Source organism: Geotrypetes seraphini, chromosome 2, assembly GCF_902459505.1.
Source record: "Geotrypetes seraphini chromosome 2, aGeoSer1.1, whole genome shotgun sequence".
NCBI classification, from domain to species: Eukaryota; Metazoa; Chordata; class Amphibia; order Gymnophiona; family Dermophiidae; genus Geotrypetes; species Geotrypetes seraphini.
The window spans coordinates 404,103,576-404,119,761 of record NC_047085.1 but is presented as its reverse complement, the minus strand read 5'-3'; the positions used below and the strand labels follow the sequence as shown (position 1 = coordinate 404,119,761).

General features: G+C 39.7%; 1 protein-coding gene across 1 annotated transcript in view; it reads right to left on the bottom strand.

Moving 5' to 3' along the window:
- CRPPA (CDP-L-ribitol pyrophosphorylase A) overlaps positions 1–16,186 on the bottom strand; it is a 150,974-nt gene that overhangs the window by 69,994 nt on the left and 64,794 nt on the right. The window contains exons 8-9 of the mRNA XM_033930977.1: positions 13,724–13,816; positions 9,364–9,495 (exon numbers count right to left, since the gene is read on the bottom strand). Of these exons, the coding sequence (XP_033786868.1) occupies positions 9,364–9,495; positions 13,724–13,816 (225 nt within the window). The remainder of the gene's footprint in view (positions 1–9,363; positions 9,496–13,723; positions 13,817–16,186) is intronic.

The following is a 16,186-nucleotide window of genomic DNA, read 5'->3' as shown; positions in this document are numbered from 1 at the left end:
CGGGCGGGCGGGCGGTGGCTGCGGGGACCGCGCGATCCTTGATACCTCACTGCGGAGACAAGACCATTCACCGCCCCGCGGGCGGTGAATGGCCTTGTCCCCGTCGCCGCAGCGACTGCTAGTTTTCTTCCCCGTTTTCGGCGGGTGACCCGCGGCTAAAATGCGGTGGCCGCGGGTAAACCGCCACCGTGTCATTCTCTATTCCAGAGTCCTAGCCTCTCTACCAGGAGGAGCTGAGGCCTATTTGAGGGCAGATTCAACTAACAAACAGTGGTGAGGCAATTGTGTCCATTCAAATCTGGGAGCATTCTGGATATGTTATTGGGCATCCACCTTCTATGGTACAACCAACACTGAAAGGGGAGATTTCCAGTTTTTCCTCAATGCATCCTTCATTATAAGGTACAGCAGAACCGTGACCCCTTCCTTAATTTTAGTCTGGACTTCCTATATCACCTTTAACTGCACATGCAGAACAAGGCAGTGTACAACCTATAAAATAGGCAAAAAGAAAAGAACAATATGTTGGATAGGACAGAATCAGTCATACTAAGAACCACTCACTTTGTGGACAACACACAATAGGACCAGGGAGAGAGAGAAATAAAAGGGTAGGTAACTGAACTGGTTGGGGGTTGATAAACAGGAGACCAACCCCCTAGTCCGAAAATGTCTAGCTAAATAGCCATATTTTGACTGCTTGTTTCTTTTCAGTGATATATGGGGGCTGTTGGAGTTTCAATGGTACCCCCTAGAACAGTGTTCATCAACTCGGTGCTGGAGTACCCCCTTGCTAGTCAGGTTTTCAGGATATCCACAATGAGTATGCATGAAAGAAATTTGCATATAATGGAGGTAGTATATGCAATCAAGTTTTTGCCCATTCATTGTGGAAATCCTGAAAACTTGACTGGTGTGACAAACCCAAGAACGGTCCGGTTTGGCCCCAGAGATAGGGAAGAAATACACTATACCCCTATGCAAGAGAGTTGACCAAGTAGAATCACAGACTACAGAACTAGCTGACTACGGCTGGGACAGAGAGTTGGCAACAAATAAGGTATGGCAGGGAAAGGACAGGCCTTAAAGCTGCACACAGTTTAAACCTGTCCCTAAACCTGCCAGGAGATTTCTACCTTTCCAGCAGCCTGTCCCTATAGGAGCCAAGGCTGGAAAGGAACCTGCACTTAGCCAGATGGAACAAGGCAGTGTGTGGAAGGCACTTCCCCCACCTAGGCTAAAGAGGAGTGACTCGCCACAGCTTAAAACGAGGCAGTGCAGAACACTAGGGGGGCAAGCAGAGTGGAGACCAGCAGGAGAGAACCAAGCTGGACTGTGGGAAACGGAAGCTGGCAGGAGCCTGAGAGAAAGGGAGATTTTCTCTCACCAGCCTAAGGAGGCTAGAGAAACTGACTGCCAGATGATAGATGCAGAGGAGCTGGCTTCTGCCTCTGAGAGTTGGGAACAAAACCCAGGGGAAGCCATGGACACGCAGGAGAGTCTGGTAGGACCTGAGGCTTTTCCAATGGATATAGAAATGCAGTGAGAGATATATGCTGTGTCTTTGCCTATACTCTCTGAGCCTCCAAGGAAGACAGTGTTTTGCCCTTGAAGGAGATTAGTACCTTTCTCCTTTTATATTGAACTTTAAGTTTGTGCCTGAGAGCTTTAATTATGAGCCTAACAAATGTTTAGAGGTATTTCCCTGTTAGCAGCTAGGCTGAGCAAAGTGTGTTCCTCCCCCACAGCTGTGCATAATTGATCACAGTAACGTCTCAGCAGGGAAACGTTCTGAGAGCCCTGCACGTTCCCAGAGCCAAGGCTACCCAAAGTAAAACTTCTCCACAGACTTGGCTGTGCTAAGTTTTCCTTATAAAATCTGTGCTTCTGAATGTTATGCCTATTTACAGAACAACAGTTTGTTTGGGGAACCATTGAGCTGAAGGGAAACCATGTGACCTGCTTACCTGCTATTGTTGCTCAGTTTTTGTTTGGAGTTTTTTCCTTCTATGCTTTACATGTCCATGAACTGGCAGAGCTGCTGGGGAATAAGCAGCTTAGTAAATGTTCTAAACTTATATTATTCAAACTATCTGCTCTGGTGAAGAGGACTGTGTTTCAGGATACTGAGAAAGTCCAGAAGCAGGAGACTGAATTATGCTTTACTTACAAAACCTGGACACTGGATTTGAGGGTTTTGTCTCTGGATGAGAAGATTATGTTTGCCAAAGGTGAATGGTTGTTGTGTTTGTTTTTTTTTTAAAAACTGCTAAGCTGAAGCCTGCATTTAAGGGACACGCTGGGCCAAAGAACTTTGTCACGATCCCGGGGGCTCACGACGCAGCTCATGAGCGCAGGTGTAACACTGGCAAAAGGGTACTCTTGGACGGAGTTGAGAAACACTGCCTAGAGAGGTTTCAAATGTTGAAATCTGGTGACTGATTTTAAGATGGAAGGAACTTTGTCTATATGTTTACCCAACTTTGTATCTTCACTGGAGAGGAAGCTGCTAAAGTATCTACATTAGAGACTGAGATTAACAAGCATAGTGGCCACCTGAATAAACACTCTGAAAAAAAAAAAATCCTTAGAGGAAGTTATGGAGAAATTCTTTAAATGGTGCTTTAACTTAGGTGCCAGTAGGTGCCCTACCAGTTCCTAAGATAAGAGGGAAACACCATTTTAAATGGTACTTAAAAATTTGAAGGCGTCTACTGGTGCCTGAATGGCACCAGAATCGCGCCTCTGGAGGCGCCTACCAGCACCTAATGCCACTATAGGCATGGCTAACTCCAGAAGTGGCACTAGGTGCTGGTAAGCGCCTTTGGAGGCGTTATTCACGGCAAGGGAGGCACCTGAAATGTAGGCCTTGAAAATCCTGGCCTACATTTACCAGAGACACAATTCTCTAAATGTTAAATAATCGGCAGCCGCCAACAATGGCGCCATTTAGAGAATCCAGGCCTTAATACTTCACTAGTTAAAGGGAATGATTTATTCGATTAGAGAAGATGGAAAACCAGATGAGGGTTAATCATTTGTTTTTTGAATTTTCCATATATTAATATGATTTCCTCAAGTCAGATGTTGAAACAATATATGGTGGAGATTCTATCTTTTGATTCCTCATCCCTCCCAACTATATCTAAAGCTTTTTTACTTTCCTACTTCTATTAAGAATATTTCTGGTTGAGGGATAGAAGAGGGTTTGGAATCACAATGGTGAAAACATCAATTCAAGAAACTACACTGAGGGCATCCTTATTGGTTACCTTTGGGAATAGTGAAGATAAAAATAAAGTGTTGATAAATGTCTTCAGGAAGAGATTAGCTCATTTTGATAGTTCTTAAATTAATTTTCTTTTTTTATTACCAAGATTTGGATGAAATTATTATATCTCTATAGAAACACAGAAACATGATGTTAGATAAAGGCCAAATGGCCCATCCAGTCTGACCATCCGCAGCATCCAGTATCTCCTCCTGTCCCTAAGAGATTCAACGTGCTTGTCCCACACTTTCTTGAATTCAGACACAGTCTTTGTCTCCACTACCTCTACTGGGAGACTATTCCATGCAGCTACCAAACTTTCTGTAAAATTACTCCTGAACCTATCAACTCTTGCAATGGTTTCAGTCATACTTTAAGGAAAGAACTTCGAAAGTAATATTTAATGACTCTAAAGCAAATATAAAATCAAGTAATTTTGGGATTCCACAGGGATCAATCCTATTACCACTACTGTTTAACATATTTCTGGCACCTTTATTAACTCTTAGCCAATCAATAGGATTGATACCCTTTGCTTACGCTGATGACGTGCAGCTTTTGTATCCTTTAGACACAAACGTAGTGGGAGACATCACGGAAATCAATGTTAAACTCTCAAAAATTACTCGATGGCTACAGGACAATAGGCTAGCACTTAATACATCCAAAGCAGAAATCATACTCTTCCCATGTAGAGAGGGGCTGGAACTAGGAACTGATATTATTATGAATACAACCATCCTCAAAGCAGTTACAAAAGTAAAAATTCTGGGAGTTATGCTAGATCAAAAATTGAGCTACCATGAACAAATTAGTGCACTAGTAAGAGCCTGTTTTTATAGGCTGAGAATGATCAGATCATTATCAGCTTTCCTAGATGAATCAGCTTTAAATATTTTAATACACTCACTGGTAATATCAAAAATCGATTATTGCAATGCCCTATACAAAGGATCCTCTTTAAAAGAAATACGCAGAATCCAGATCATTCAAAATACCGCAATAAAAATAATTATGAAAAAGAAAAAATTTGATCACGTAACACCACTTTTAAAGGAAAAACACTGGCTACCAGTAAACCATAGAATTACTTATAAAATAGCATTACTTACTCATAAAATACTCACAAATAAAGCCCCGGCATTCTTAGAAAGATATTTAATACCATACACCCCCTTAAAATCTTTAAGATCAGAAGACAAAGCCCTACACAGTCCCTTCTTTAAAAGTTATAAACTCTAGGAGAGACATGATTTTTTCTGTTTCAGCTCCCCAAATCTGGATTTACTCCCACTTAACCTAAGAGAAGAAAAACTATTGAACAAATTTAAAAGTCTCCTAATGAGTTGGCTAATTAAAGACGCTTTTTAATAGACCAGTCTTACTATACTTTAGGATAGGATGAGGAGGTCATAGAAATATGTGGATATTTGTTTCCCAGCCCATGTGTCCTAAACCTATACCCGATTTTATTTCTGGTTTTATTTTTTTATTATTGTAATTAAGCTATCTCCCCTCCTAATATTCTATTGTCAATTAGCAGTGTATGTCATGTATGTGGATTTTATTATTTGATTTGATTTCTAACTGATGTAAATCGCATTGAAATCGGATTATGCGAACAAATCAAAGAAACTATTAAACTTGAAACTAATACTTCTCATTCCAGAGCTTCCTTTCAAATGAGACTCTCTTCATGTACATTTATGCCACATAGGTATTTAAACAGCTCTCAAGAACACTATCGTAGTGACTAAAAATCCAAAATTTCAAAAAATGTCACTCACCAGTAGTGGGTTACCACAATAAGATCTAACATTAAGATATAAAACAGGTGGAGAAAAAGCCTCAAAATCTATCGTATATCCAGTCTCCCGCCTTTCCTCCAAAGTATACATATTGAGATCATTAAGTCTGTCCTCATAAGCCTTATGATGAAGACCACTAACCATTTTAGTAGCCTTCCTCTGCACTGACTTCATCCTGTTTATATAATTTTGAAGGTGCAGTCTCTAGAATTGTACACAATATTCTAAAAGAGGTCTCACCAAAGTCTTATACAGAGGCATCAATACCTCCTTTTTCTTACTGGTCATACATCTCCCTCTGCATCCTAGCATCCTTCTAGCTTTCACCGTCATGTTATCATCCTGTTTGGCCACCTTAAGATCATCACATACTATCATACTCAAGTCCTCCTCCTCTTTCATGCACAAAAGTTCTTCACCCCCTAAACTGTACCGCTTTCTTGGGTTTTTACAGCCCAAATGCATGACCTTACATTAAATCTTAGCTGCCAAATTTCATTCATTAAGCTTCGCTAAGTCCTCTCAGGATTTGATTTACCTTGTATGATTTAATATAATATGAATTTTTAAAAAAAAAGTGGCACCATGCATACCTGTGCCAAGATGATGGTGCTTTCCAACAGTCTTGGCTTATGAGTTACATTATGCTTACACCTGTGTGACTATGCCAAAGACATAAACTAGCCTTCCCCTCTCCACGCGGCATCCACTATTCAGGCAAACTGGGAAAATCCCTTCTCTTCAAAATCACAGGTCTTTGGAACGACCTCACCACCCCGCTGCGGAACCTGAGCTCCCTTCAGTTATTCCGCAAACAACTGAAAACCTGGCTTTTCAGCAAATTGTAGCTCTATCCTTCCCCCCTTTCTCTCCCCCCTTCTACACATAAGTTCATGTAATCCTTTTTCTTCTTCTCTACCCACTATTTTAAGTTCTTGTAAACCGTGTCGAGCTCCATTCTCATGGAGATGATGCGGTACATAAACTTAAGGTTTAGATTAGATTAGACATTTGCACTTTTGATACAGTAATCTCAGCCAGGATTACCACTGAATCATAGAATCTCTGGTACTACCTTTTTGTGACTGGACTCTAGAAGCCATTATGTAAGAGAATTGAGGCAACATCAGAAGATCTGCAGAACTGTGCAGAATCAGTGGCTCTCTTCTGCATGTTGTTTTTGAGCAATATAAGCATTTTGTCTTGTATTTATTTATTGAGATTTATTAACCACTTTATGAAGAAATTCACCCAAGGAGGTATACAGCAGGTATAATTCAATATAAAACTTACAATTTTGTTAACAGCATAACAATAGTAAAAAGATCAAATATAAACATAAATACAATGAATAGAGTTAAAATCAGTAAATTGAAAATTAATAAGACTACCATGAAACAGTTTCAAAAATATACTTATTAAATGTAGTGAAACTCAAATAAGAAAGATATAATACATACTAAAAGAAAGACATAATACGTACGAAGCAAGCATCTAATAAGCAACATCTAATAAGCAAGCACAATCAGAACATTCAAATGACATAGATATGATGCTAATACTTTTCTATAATACAGCTTATCCTATAGCCAAGGGGTCAAATGCAGATATTAGATGCAGTGTTCCTAGAGGCTACTGAGTCTGCATCTTTGGATTCAAGGGGACAAACACCAACAGAACTTGCAGTCTTCCTGTCAATGATTTGACTGACCATTTAAAATTAATGTGGATTTTCAAAACCAGCACTTATATGGATTGTGCCTATGAAACAACATCCAATTTAAATATCCACACTATATATTTACATTTTATTGGCAGCTGCACCTCTGCATATTGACTTCTGTATGCTAAAAAAAACACCAAAAATGGTTTTTGGCACTTCAGCTGCTGGAATGCAGCAATTCAAACACTGATTTGCAGAATGAATAAAGTTGATGAAAGGTTGACAAAGCATATTCTGACATTTTCAATGAAGCAACAGAAAAATGATACATATCTTTCTCTTTTGCACTGTACACTTCTCCCTCCGTATTTGCTGTGATAGCGGATTAACAAGACCGCAAATACAGAAAAACCACGAGTAACTTTTTCATATGTTATTCGCTGTTTCTATTAAAAAAACCATCATGAATAGGGTGAAATCGCGACTAACATGGTGGGAGATCTGGCCTGTTCCTGAAGGAGAGGCAAAACATGGTGAAGAAAGTGCTTGGAATCAGTGATTTTCTCTGTAAATGCTTCGAATCAGCGATTTCTCTATGCAAGCTGATGTAAATTAGGGGAGGAGCCAGCAAGCTAAAAACCGTGAATAATTGAAACCACGATTGCTGAAACCACGAATATGGAAGGAGAAGTGTATAACAAAAAGCAGTACAGACTGCAAGCTTTGGTAACTAGATGAACTAGAGGCAAAGCAGAATGTTGTTTGAAAAAGCAAATAAGATCTTCCAAAATGGAATATAAAGAGATTATATCGCTGATTAATTTTGCCTCCAGCCTTAGTAATTTCCATATACTGAAGACAGCAATTCTGTTTAACTTTAAAGTAACGTATCATTGCTTTTCTATCTGCCCACCTGCCAAATATTACTGTAAAGTGGAAAAGTACGTATTTTAACATTTTTTCACCTGACAATAAACAAACACAATATTTTCTGTTGCTTAAATTATGCAGAACCCTTCCCCTGTATACAAAATAACCTCCCAATAAACAAAGCAAAAAGGGCCTTTTCCAAAATTACAACTCTAGTAGTGCTTAAGGAAAAGTCTACCATCAATAAATTGTGAGAGCTACAAATAAATGTGTGAATAATTGAGAGCCCTCAGTTCAGTGTGCCTTTTTGAAGAAACAGATGCTCACTCATGGGAGCCTTTCTTAGGACCTTCCACAAAGGAGTGGTCACTGAAAACATCAAGGGACCTCTCAAATCTCAAACGTGCTCAGAAAATTAATATGTGAAATCAATGTGCACTCCATAAAAATATGTTCAAACTATCCAAAAATACTGCAGTGAGTCAGTGCAATAAAGCCATGATCTTGCTTTCTGATAACAATAATCTGGCACAAAACTCCCATTTTCAAACAATCTGAATTAAAAAATAGCGTGTATAAGGATAAATCCTGTTGAATCACTTATCTGAATCAGTCCTCCTTTTAATTCACTCGGGTCCGACAGAGCTCTGTTTCGGAAATCACAAGCCTTCCTCAGGAACCCACTGTGAATAGATTAAAGATAATGTGCTGCAAAATGGCGGATTGGATGAGGGAACTCCGTTCTGAGCTACCTTTATAGGAGGTGCAGCAGCTCGATAGTTACATTGGCTGGAATCCGTTGCAATTGTGCAGCAGTCCAGTCAATGTAATGTCGGACAGCTGCATCTCCTATAAAGGTAGCTCAGAACGGAGTTCCCTCATCCAGTCCGCCATTTTGCAGCACATTATCTTTAATCTTCCTGAGGAAGGCTTGTGATTTCCGAAACAGAGCTCTGTTGGACCCGAGTGAATTAAAAGGAGGACTGATTCAGATAAGTGATTCAATAGGATTTATTCTTATACACCTTATTTTAGAATTCAGATTGTTTAAAAATGGGAGTTTTGTGCCAGATTATTGTTATCAGAAATCAGGATCATGGCTTTATTTCACTGACTCACTGCAGTATTTTTGGATAGTTTTAACATATTTTTATGAAGTGCACATTGATTTCACATATTAATTTTCTGAGCACGTTTGAGATTCGAGAGGCCCCGTGATGTTTTCAGTGACCATTCCCTTTGTGGAAGGTCCTAAGAAAGGCTCCCATGAGAGAGCATCTGTTTCTTTCAAAAAGGCACAGTGAACTGAAGGCTCTCAATTATTCACAGATTTATTTGTAAATCTCACAACAATTTATTGATGGTTAACTTTTCCCTAAGCACTGCTAGAGAGTTGTAATTTTGAAGAAAGCCCTTTTCGCTTTGTTTATTGGAGGGTTATTTTGTATACATCTTTGTTGTTTCCTCCAAGTGTGCTTTTGTATAATGAGAACCCTTCCCCTGAGCATAGACACGTCTATCCCTCTAACTATCTTTAAAACAAAACAGCAGGCCCTTCAGTAATTTTTCATTCCTGTTTCAAGTCAAGAAGTTAACATTTATTGCCTGCTTGGGTACAGAACGTGAACTGGCAAGAATCTTCAAAACAGGGTCTTGTTTCAATCAGATTCCTCTTTGATTTTGGGTGGATGAAAATTTCAATATGCTACTCCCAAAACTGGAAAAAAGGGGAATTGCTGGAAATTGCATACCTTTGTGTAATCCATAAGGAGGCCATAAACCAAAATATTTTTCTTCTTTGCTTCCTTTGCAAGTTCCCTGATGCCAGACAATTCCTCCACTCTGCTGCTGTAAGACATGTTTTCTGAAACAATCAAATGTACCTGCAAAACAGAACAAGGGAGTGTATTATTAGACCATTATAAAAATATATACAGTCTCATTATCTTATAATATGCATACATATATATTAAAGGACCTCATTAGATTGCTTTTGGGTGATACAAGTATGTAAACAATCACTATAGAAAGATTATAACTGCTACAAACTCCTTTAATCTGATAAGAGGACAAAGCATTTGCAGGTTATTAGATTTATGCTGCTTGATTGAAGTAAGGTAGTAGATGAGCGGTTGAGATGTAATTTATGGGTTGAGATGGTATAATCTTATGATTTTTGCTGATGCAGAGGATCTTTATGTTGTGCAAGTCTTGAAATATGTATGTAATATTGTGAGCCACCTTGGATAAAGGCGGATTAAAAATGTTTTAAATAAATAAAAATCATATCAATCTGCTTGCAAAACATTTATATATGAAAAACTGAACATTCAGTTGGCTTGTATTTTTACTCCAGGTGATCATTATGGTTAAAAAAAAATAAATGTTTCAATCATTTCCAGCTCTCTGTCCAACAAAGCAAACATGGCGGGCTTGGTGTAAGCAAGAGCATGTTTACAGTCCAAGGTATAAAGAACTGCTTCACCAGGGTAAGAATGTGGCCTTGGATAGAAGGCAGGTAGAACTATAGACTGATTGAGGTGGAATTTAGAGATTACTTTTGGGAGGAACTTTGGATGAGTGTGGAGTACAATCTTGTCATGGTAAAATCTTGCATAGGGTGGATTTGCCACAAGTGACTGAAGCTCACTGACCCAGCGTGCTATGAGGAAGATCATTTTCCAAGTAAGATGTTTTAATGTGGGAGTTGAGAGTTGGTGTTTAAAAGGAGACTTCATCAACACGGAGAGGATGATGTTAAGGTTCCAGGCGATGGCCAGAGGCCTGAGAGGAGGTTTGGTGTAATAAAGGCTTCATGTACCTGGAGACTAAGGAATAAATTGATAGTGGTTTCTTCTCTAACAGATAATGAAATGCACTGATGGTACTAAGAGAAATGAACTAAAGTTGTCTTTAGGCCAGAATTGGAAAGATGAAGGAGATAGTCCAGTACACAAGGTAGAGTACAAGTGATAGGATTTAACAAGTGAAGGTTACACCAAACAATGAAGTGAGTCCATTTGAATTTGTAGCAACACTGTATAGAAGGTATTCTGGAAGCTTCAATGATAGCCGAAACTGGTGCAGATAAAGTGATTCTACTCATTCTGAGAAAGATACCATGCTCTGAGTGCTAATGAGCATAGGTTGGGATGGAAGAGAGAGCCTTCACTCTGCATAAGCAATGTTGGAAATAGTTGAAGTGATGGGTTCCCGAACAGCTGTAGGAGAAGAAGAACCATAGCTGATGTGGCCATCAAGGTGCAATGAGAATCATAGTGCTTAGATCTTGACAAAGTTTGAGTAGAGTTTTCTCAACAAGATGAACTGGAGGAAATGCATAGAGGAACTTCTCTTGCCAGTCCAGCAGAAACAATTCCAATCCCAGACAATTGGGAGTGTAGTGTTTGGAGCAGTAGTATGAAAGTTTGTTATTTTGGGGGGGATGCAAAGAGGTTTATTTTGGGAGTTGCCTAACTTGCAAAAGATCTGTTGTAATGTAGATGAGCTGAGAGACCATTCATGAGGTTGAAAGAGTCTGTTCAGCTTATCTGCTAAAATGTTCTGCTTTCTTGCTAGGTATACTGCTTTGAGTAATATGTTGTGAGCAATCGCCCAAGTCCATATTTCTTTCACTTCCTGGCAGAGGACAAGACCTTGTGCCTCCTTGTTTGTTCAAATAGAACATGGTAACTTGATTGTCAGTGTGGACAAGGACTACTTGATTTGATAAGTGATACTGGAAGGTGCAAAGGGTATTCTGAATTGTTTGTATTTCTAGAAGGTTGAAATGGAGAGCCTTCTCTGGAGGAGACCACATTCCTTGAGTGTTAAGGCCATCAAGATGAGCTCCAAAACCCAGTAAGGAAGTGTCTGCTATGAGTAGCTTTGGATGGGGAGGAGTTTGAAAAGGAAGGTCTCTGGTGAAATCAGACAGAAATATCCACCATTGGAGGGAATGTCAAAGGTCTGAGGTTACCTGTATTATTGCTGAGATAGATCCGGTGGCTGTGATCACTTTGATGAGAGAGTCCATTGGTGAATTATGAGGTGAAGACATGCAGACGGAGTGATGTGAACAGTCGAGGCAAAATGACCCAGGAGACATAAAATTTGATGTGCTGTGGCAGGGAAGAGACTTTCTAGCACAGGTGAAGGAGATTGTTGACTCTCTGCTGGGGTAGAAAAGCTCAACCTTGAGTGGTGTCCAAAAGAGCTCCAGGAAATTCCAATGACTGTGTTGGTTGGAGGTGTGACTTCTGGTAGTTCACTGCAAATCCATGTAGTTCCAATAGACAATCTGTGGAGTTGATGGCATGCTGAGTTTGTTGTGATGATGAAGCCTTCATCAATCAGTCATTTAGGCAGGGGAAGATGTGCATAGGTTTTACAGCTAGTACTACCAGGCATTTTGTGAACACTTTTGGTACCGACACTAGTCCAAAGGGCAAACCTCTGTACTGGAATTGTTGAGAACCTACTCAGAAGCAAAGGTATTTCCTGTGGGCAATTAAGATTGAGATATGAGTGTAAGCTTCTTTGAGATCTAGAGAACAAAGCCAATCATTTTTCTCCAATAGTAGTAACAAGGTTCCCAGAGAGACCATGCAAAACGTCTCCTTCACTAAGTACTTGTTGAGAGCACAGAGGTCTAGAATTGGGTGAAGACCTCCAGTTTTCTTCGGTATTAGGAAATACTTGGAGTAGAAACTTCAGTCCCTCTCCTGAAGGTCCTGGTGAAGGAAGGGCGGCTGAAAAGAGACTCTCTTGAAAGGTGGTTGGAGATGTTTGTAGTAAGCATAGGGCATAACCCTAAGCTATGAGAGTCCAGCGTAGGTGATAGTGATTAGGTCTGCCCCCCTTATTGGAAGATTTGGAGGCTTCTTCCATCTTCAGCTCACTAAGAATCCACTAGAAAGGGTGCTTTATTCTTTTTAGGACCCCTTCTATGGAATTTGCTGTCTCCTACTCTCTAACTGCCTCATAGAATCTTCATACTCTGTCTTTAAGTTTGTTCTAAAGACTTATCTCTTAACTCTGGCATACAAAGCCTGAGCCCAAGTCTTTCCTGTGTCATTTTTTAATTCTCTAATTATTTTACCAGTTTGCTCTTTCTTTTCTATTAAATTATGGTGTTATTTTCAGTTCAAACTCTTTGTTTTCAATTATGACTGTAAACCACCTTGTTTTTACAAAAATAAAGATGGTATATAACATTTTAATAAATTGTAAAACAAAAATGGTAGTGAATGCCTAATTTAGTCCTATTCCATAAAGACAGCATAGGCCAAATGTGCCTTTATAAAACTGGCACCCAGAATCAGCCCCAATAGTGCAAAAGCTCTAAAACAGGGGCGTCCAACCTCGGCCCTCACCAGATCAGGTTTTCAGAATTTCCCAACCTAATATGCATGAGATCTATTTGCATACAATGGAAGCAGCACATGCAAATAGATTTCATGCAAATTCATTGGGGAAATCCTGAAAACCTGACTGGATTGCGGCCCTCGAGGACCAACATTGGAAAATCCTGCTCTAGAATAATCCTTCTTATATAAGGTACCTTCAGCTTGGAATACTCTTCCTGGTCCTCAGTTTCAGAAAAATTTAAATACATTGCTGTTTCACAAATTTTATGAAGAACCTTAATTTTATTTTGCTTATTCTTGCCAGAATTTTTATTCTGGCTACATTACTTAACATACAACACTGTAAACCTCTTTGGGTTCTATTTCATAGGAAAGGGGTGGTATATAAGTGTGATGATTAGACTAAAGGCCTAAACACAAATTTGCACAGACGCATATATTGCAATTACACCCAGGTGTAAGTGTGTAAGGTTTAAATGTACGCCAGGTGTAAGTGTGTAAGGTTTAATGTGTAAGTACAGACATATATATTGCAATTACACCATTCTGGGTATACTAACATAAGTGTGTAAGTACAGGTGTACATATATATATGCATGCTTATGTATGCGTATACAGTCATGAAATTTTATAAAAACCCTATTCGGGTTTAAAACAGGCTATATATGTAGAAAATTTTTTATAAATTACTCCCACATAATCTAATGGTGCTATTTCACAAAATGAGACTGATTTTACTCACGGAAACGAGAACAACTGGATATAAAACAGCAAGACTGGTACTTTTCAGCACATCCACTATATGCTGAGTTCCAAAAAAGTTGGAATCCTTATCCTAAATTTAAAAAAAACAAACAACATATTAATAGATTGTTAAAGTAACAATACAAGTAGAACCCCAATATTTTTGCTGAAATGTTGACTGTATCTCTAAGTTACATTAAGGGGCCCTTTAACTGTTGAGCATTAAAGCCCTTTCTGCAGATTACTGAAAAGAAGCTAGTATAAAAAGTTTTGCAGTATTTTCCCTGCTTTTGTACACTAAGGCCCAGATTCTATAAGACACCTAAAGTTAGGCGCATCGATCGATGCACCTAGCTAATCTAAGTGCCTAACTTACCCCTCCCACTAGAAAGGGGGCATGGTTAAGGGTGGATCGTGGGTGGATTGTAAGTGTGTTTTATGTATAGGCACCTAAATTGGACTCAGGTACTGGTAGGCACCTAACTTAGGTGCCGGTATTTAGGCCAAGAAACTCCTGGCATAAACAGGAAGCGCTAAGTTTTCTGACGCCTACTGACGATTGTCTAATTTAGGCACCGCTAAAGTGCGATTCTATAAACGGGGACTAATTCAGGATTTATATGTGCTGTGTTCCACGTTCCTTAATGCCCATATTTTAGGTTCCATTTATATAATTGGGGCCTAAATGTGCATTAACTATATTTTAATGGACAGAGAGTGGACATTCCTGTGTTATTCAGCTAGCGCTTTAGGACTACCACACGCTAACACCCAGATTCCATAAATGGCACACAAATTTATGCACATAAAACTGCATGCTATTCTGAAATGCATTCATAACTAAATTGCCCAAGCCAATTTGCATCAATAACTGGGTACTAATAATTATTTTTCCAATAGACAGGGACAATGTAACAAAAGGAGTCAGAAAAATGGCTGAGCTATAATTAAGAGACTGACTCAAGTCAATTAAACCAACATATGAGAAGGACCTGTTGTACTGTAACGTAGCTCAGAGACTTGTAACTCTGAAGAGGGGGGGGGTTACCCCCTCTTGGATTAAGAGTTTTTCATCCAATCATAGCATGATACTTAGTAAAAACGGGTCCAGCTCTTGTAGGTAAAAGTTAATTAGTAACTGTATTCAACACTTTAAACGATACTGCTTTCAAAACTTTTAAAGGGTGCAAAAAAATTGACTTGAGTCAGTCTGTTAATTATTGCTAATAATTATTGGCAACAATCTGGATTTATATACATAACTTGCTAAGTGCTATTCTATAAAGATCAATGTGCAACTATTTTAGTGCACAACTCATAATGGGGATATGGCCATGGAAGGGGCATGAGCGAGTCGGGGGCATTCACTAAAAATATACACAGTATTACTGAATACCAGGAATCCACACCTAACTTATGCGCCAGGATTTACAACAGGTTTCAGATGGTATAAATCTTTGCTCTCAAAGTTTAGCATGGAAATTACCTCTAAGCACTATTCTATAAATAGCATGCATTTTGGAGCACTGTTTATAGAATAGCGCTCTGTGAGGATTTTTTTCACTGGGTTAATGAGGCAGCACTTAGCACCTTCTAAATAGGAGGCAGTAAGGGTAAGATTATACAACAGCCACCAAAAGTTAGGCGGTGGTAGCCACCCTACTATCACCTAACTTCTAATTAGTTTAGAAACATGATGGCCTATCCAGTCTGTCCATCAACAGCATCCACTATTGGGATCCTGACAGTTCATAGGAAGACAATTTATAGGATAGGAGACAATTGGTAGGAAGACAATTCGTAGGATACAACAATTGGTAGGACAACAATTAGTAGGAAAATTGTCTTCCTACCAATTGTTGCCCTATCTATTACAGGTGCCTCTTTGTGTCCCCCTCACACAGGTTTTTTTGTACCTCTCTACATAGGTCGACTCCTTTTCTTCCTTCTCCTTCTTGCTGGCTATAAGGACTCCGTAGAAATATGCAGGCAGCAGCTGACTCTGAACCGTTCCCTCTGTACCTCTCCGCATAGGTCTAGTCCTTCATTTTCTCCTTCTTCCTGCCAGCTATAAGGACCCCATAGAAATCCGCGAACAGCAGCTGACTCAGAGTCATTCCCTCTGATGTCAGAGGCTGCCTCTACATCAGAGGGAGGTTTCCTCTGACATCAGAGAGAACGCTTCCGGGTCAGCCGTTGCCCACGGATTTGTGAACTGCGCGGGGGGAGGAAGAGAAGAAGAACACCTACTCACTGCTTCATCCAGGTGGGTAAGCTGCTGTTTCTTCTGGGGAGAAATTATGGGGGGCATTTCACTGCTGCAGGGGGGGGGCAGCATGGCAAGAGGGAGTGGGCATCCCTCCTGCCATTTTTTTCTCATGTGGGGGTTAGCGGCATGGCAGGAAGGAATGGGCATCTCACCTGCTGACTTTTGCTAGCATGGGGGAGGGGGATTCCTGGT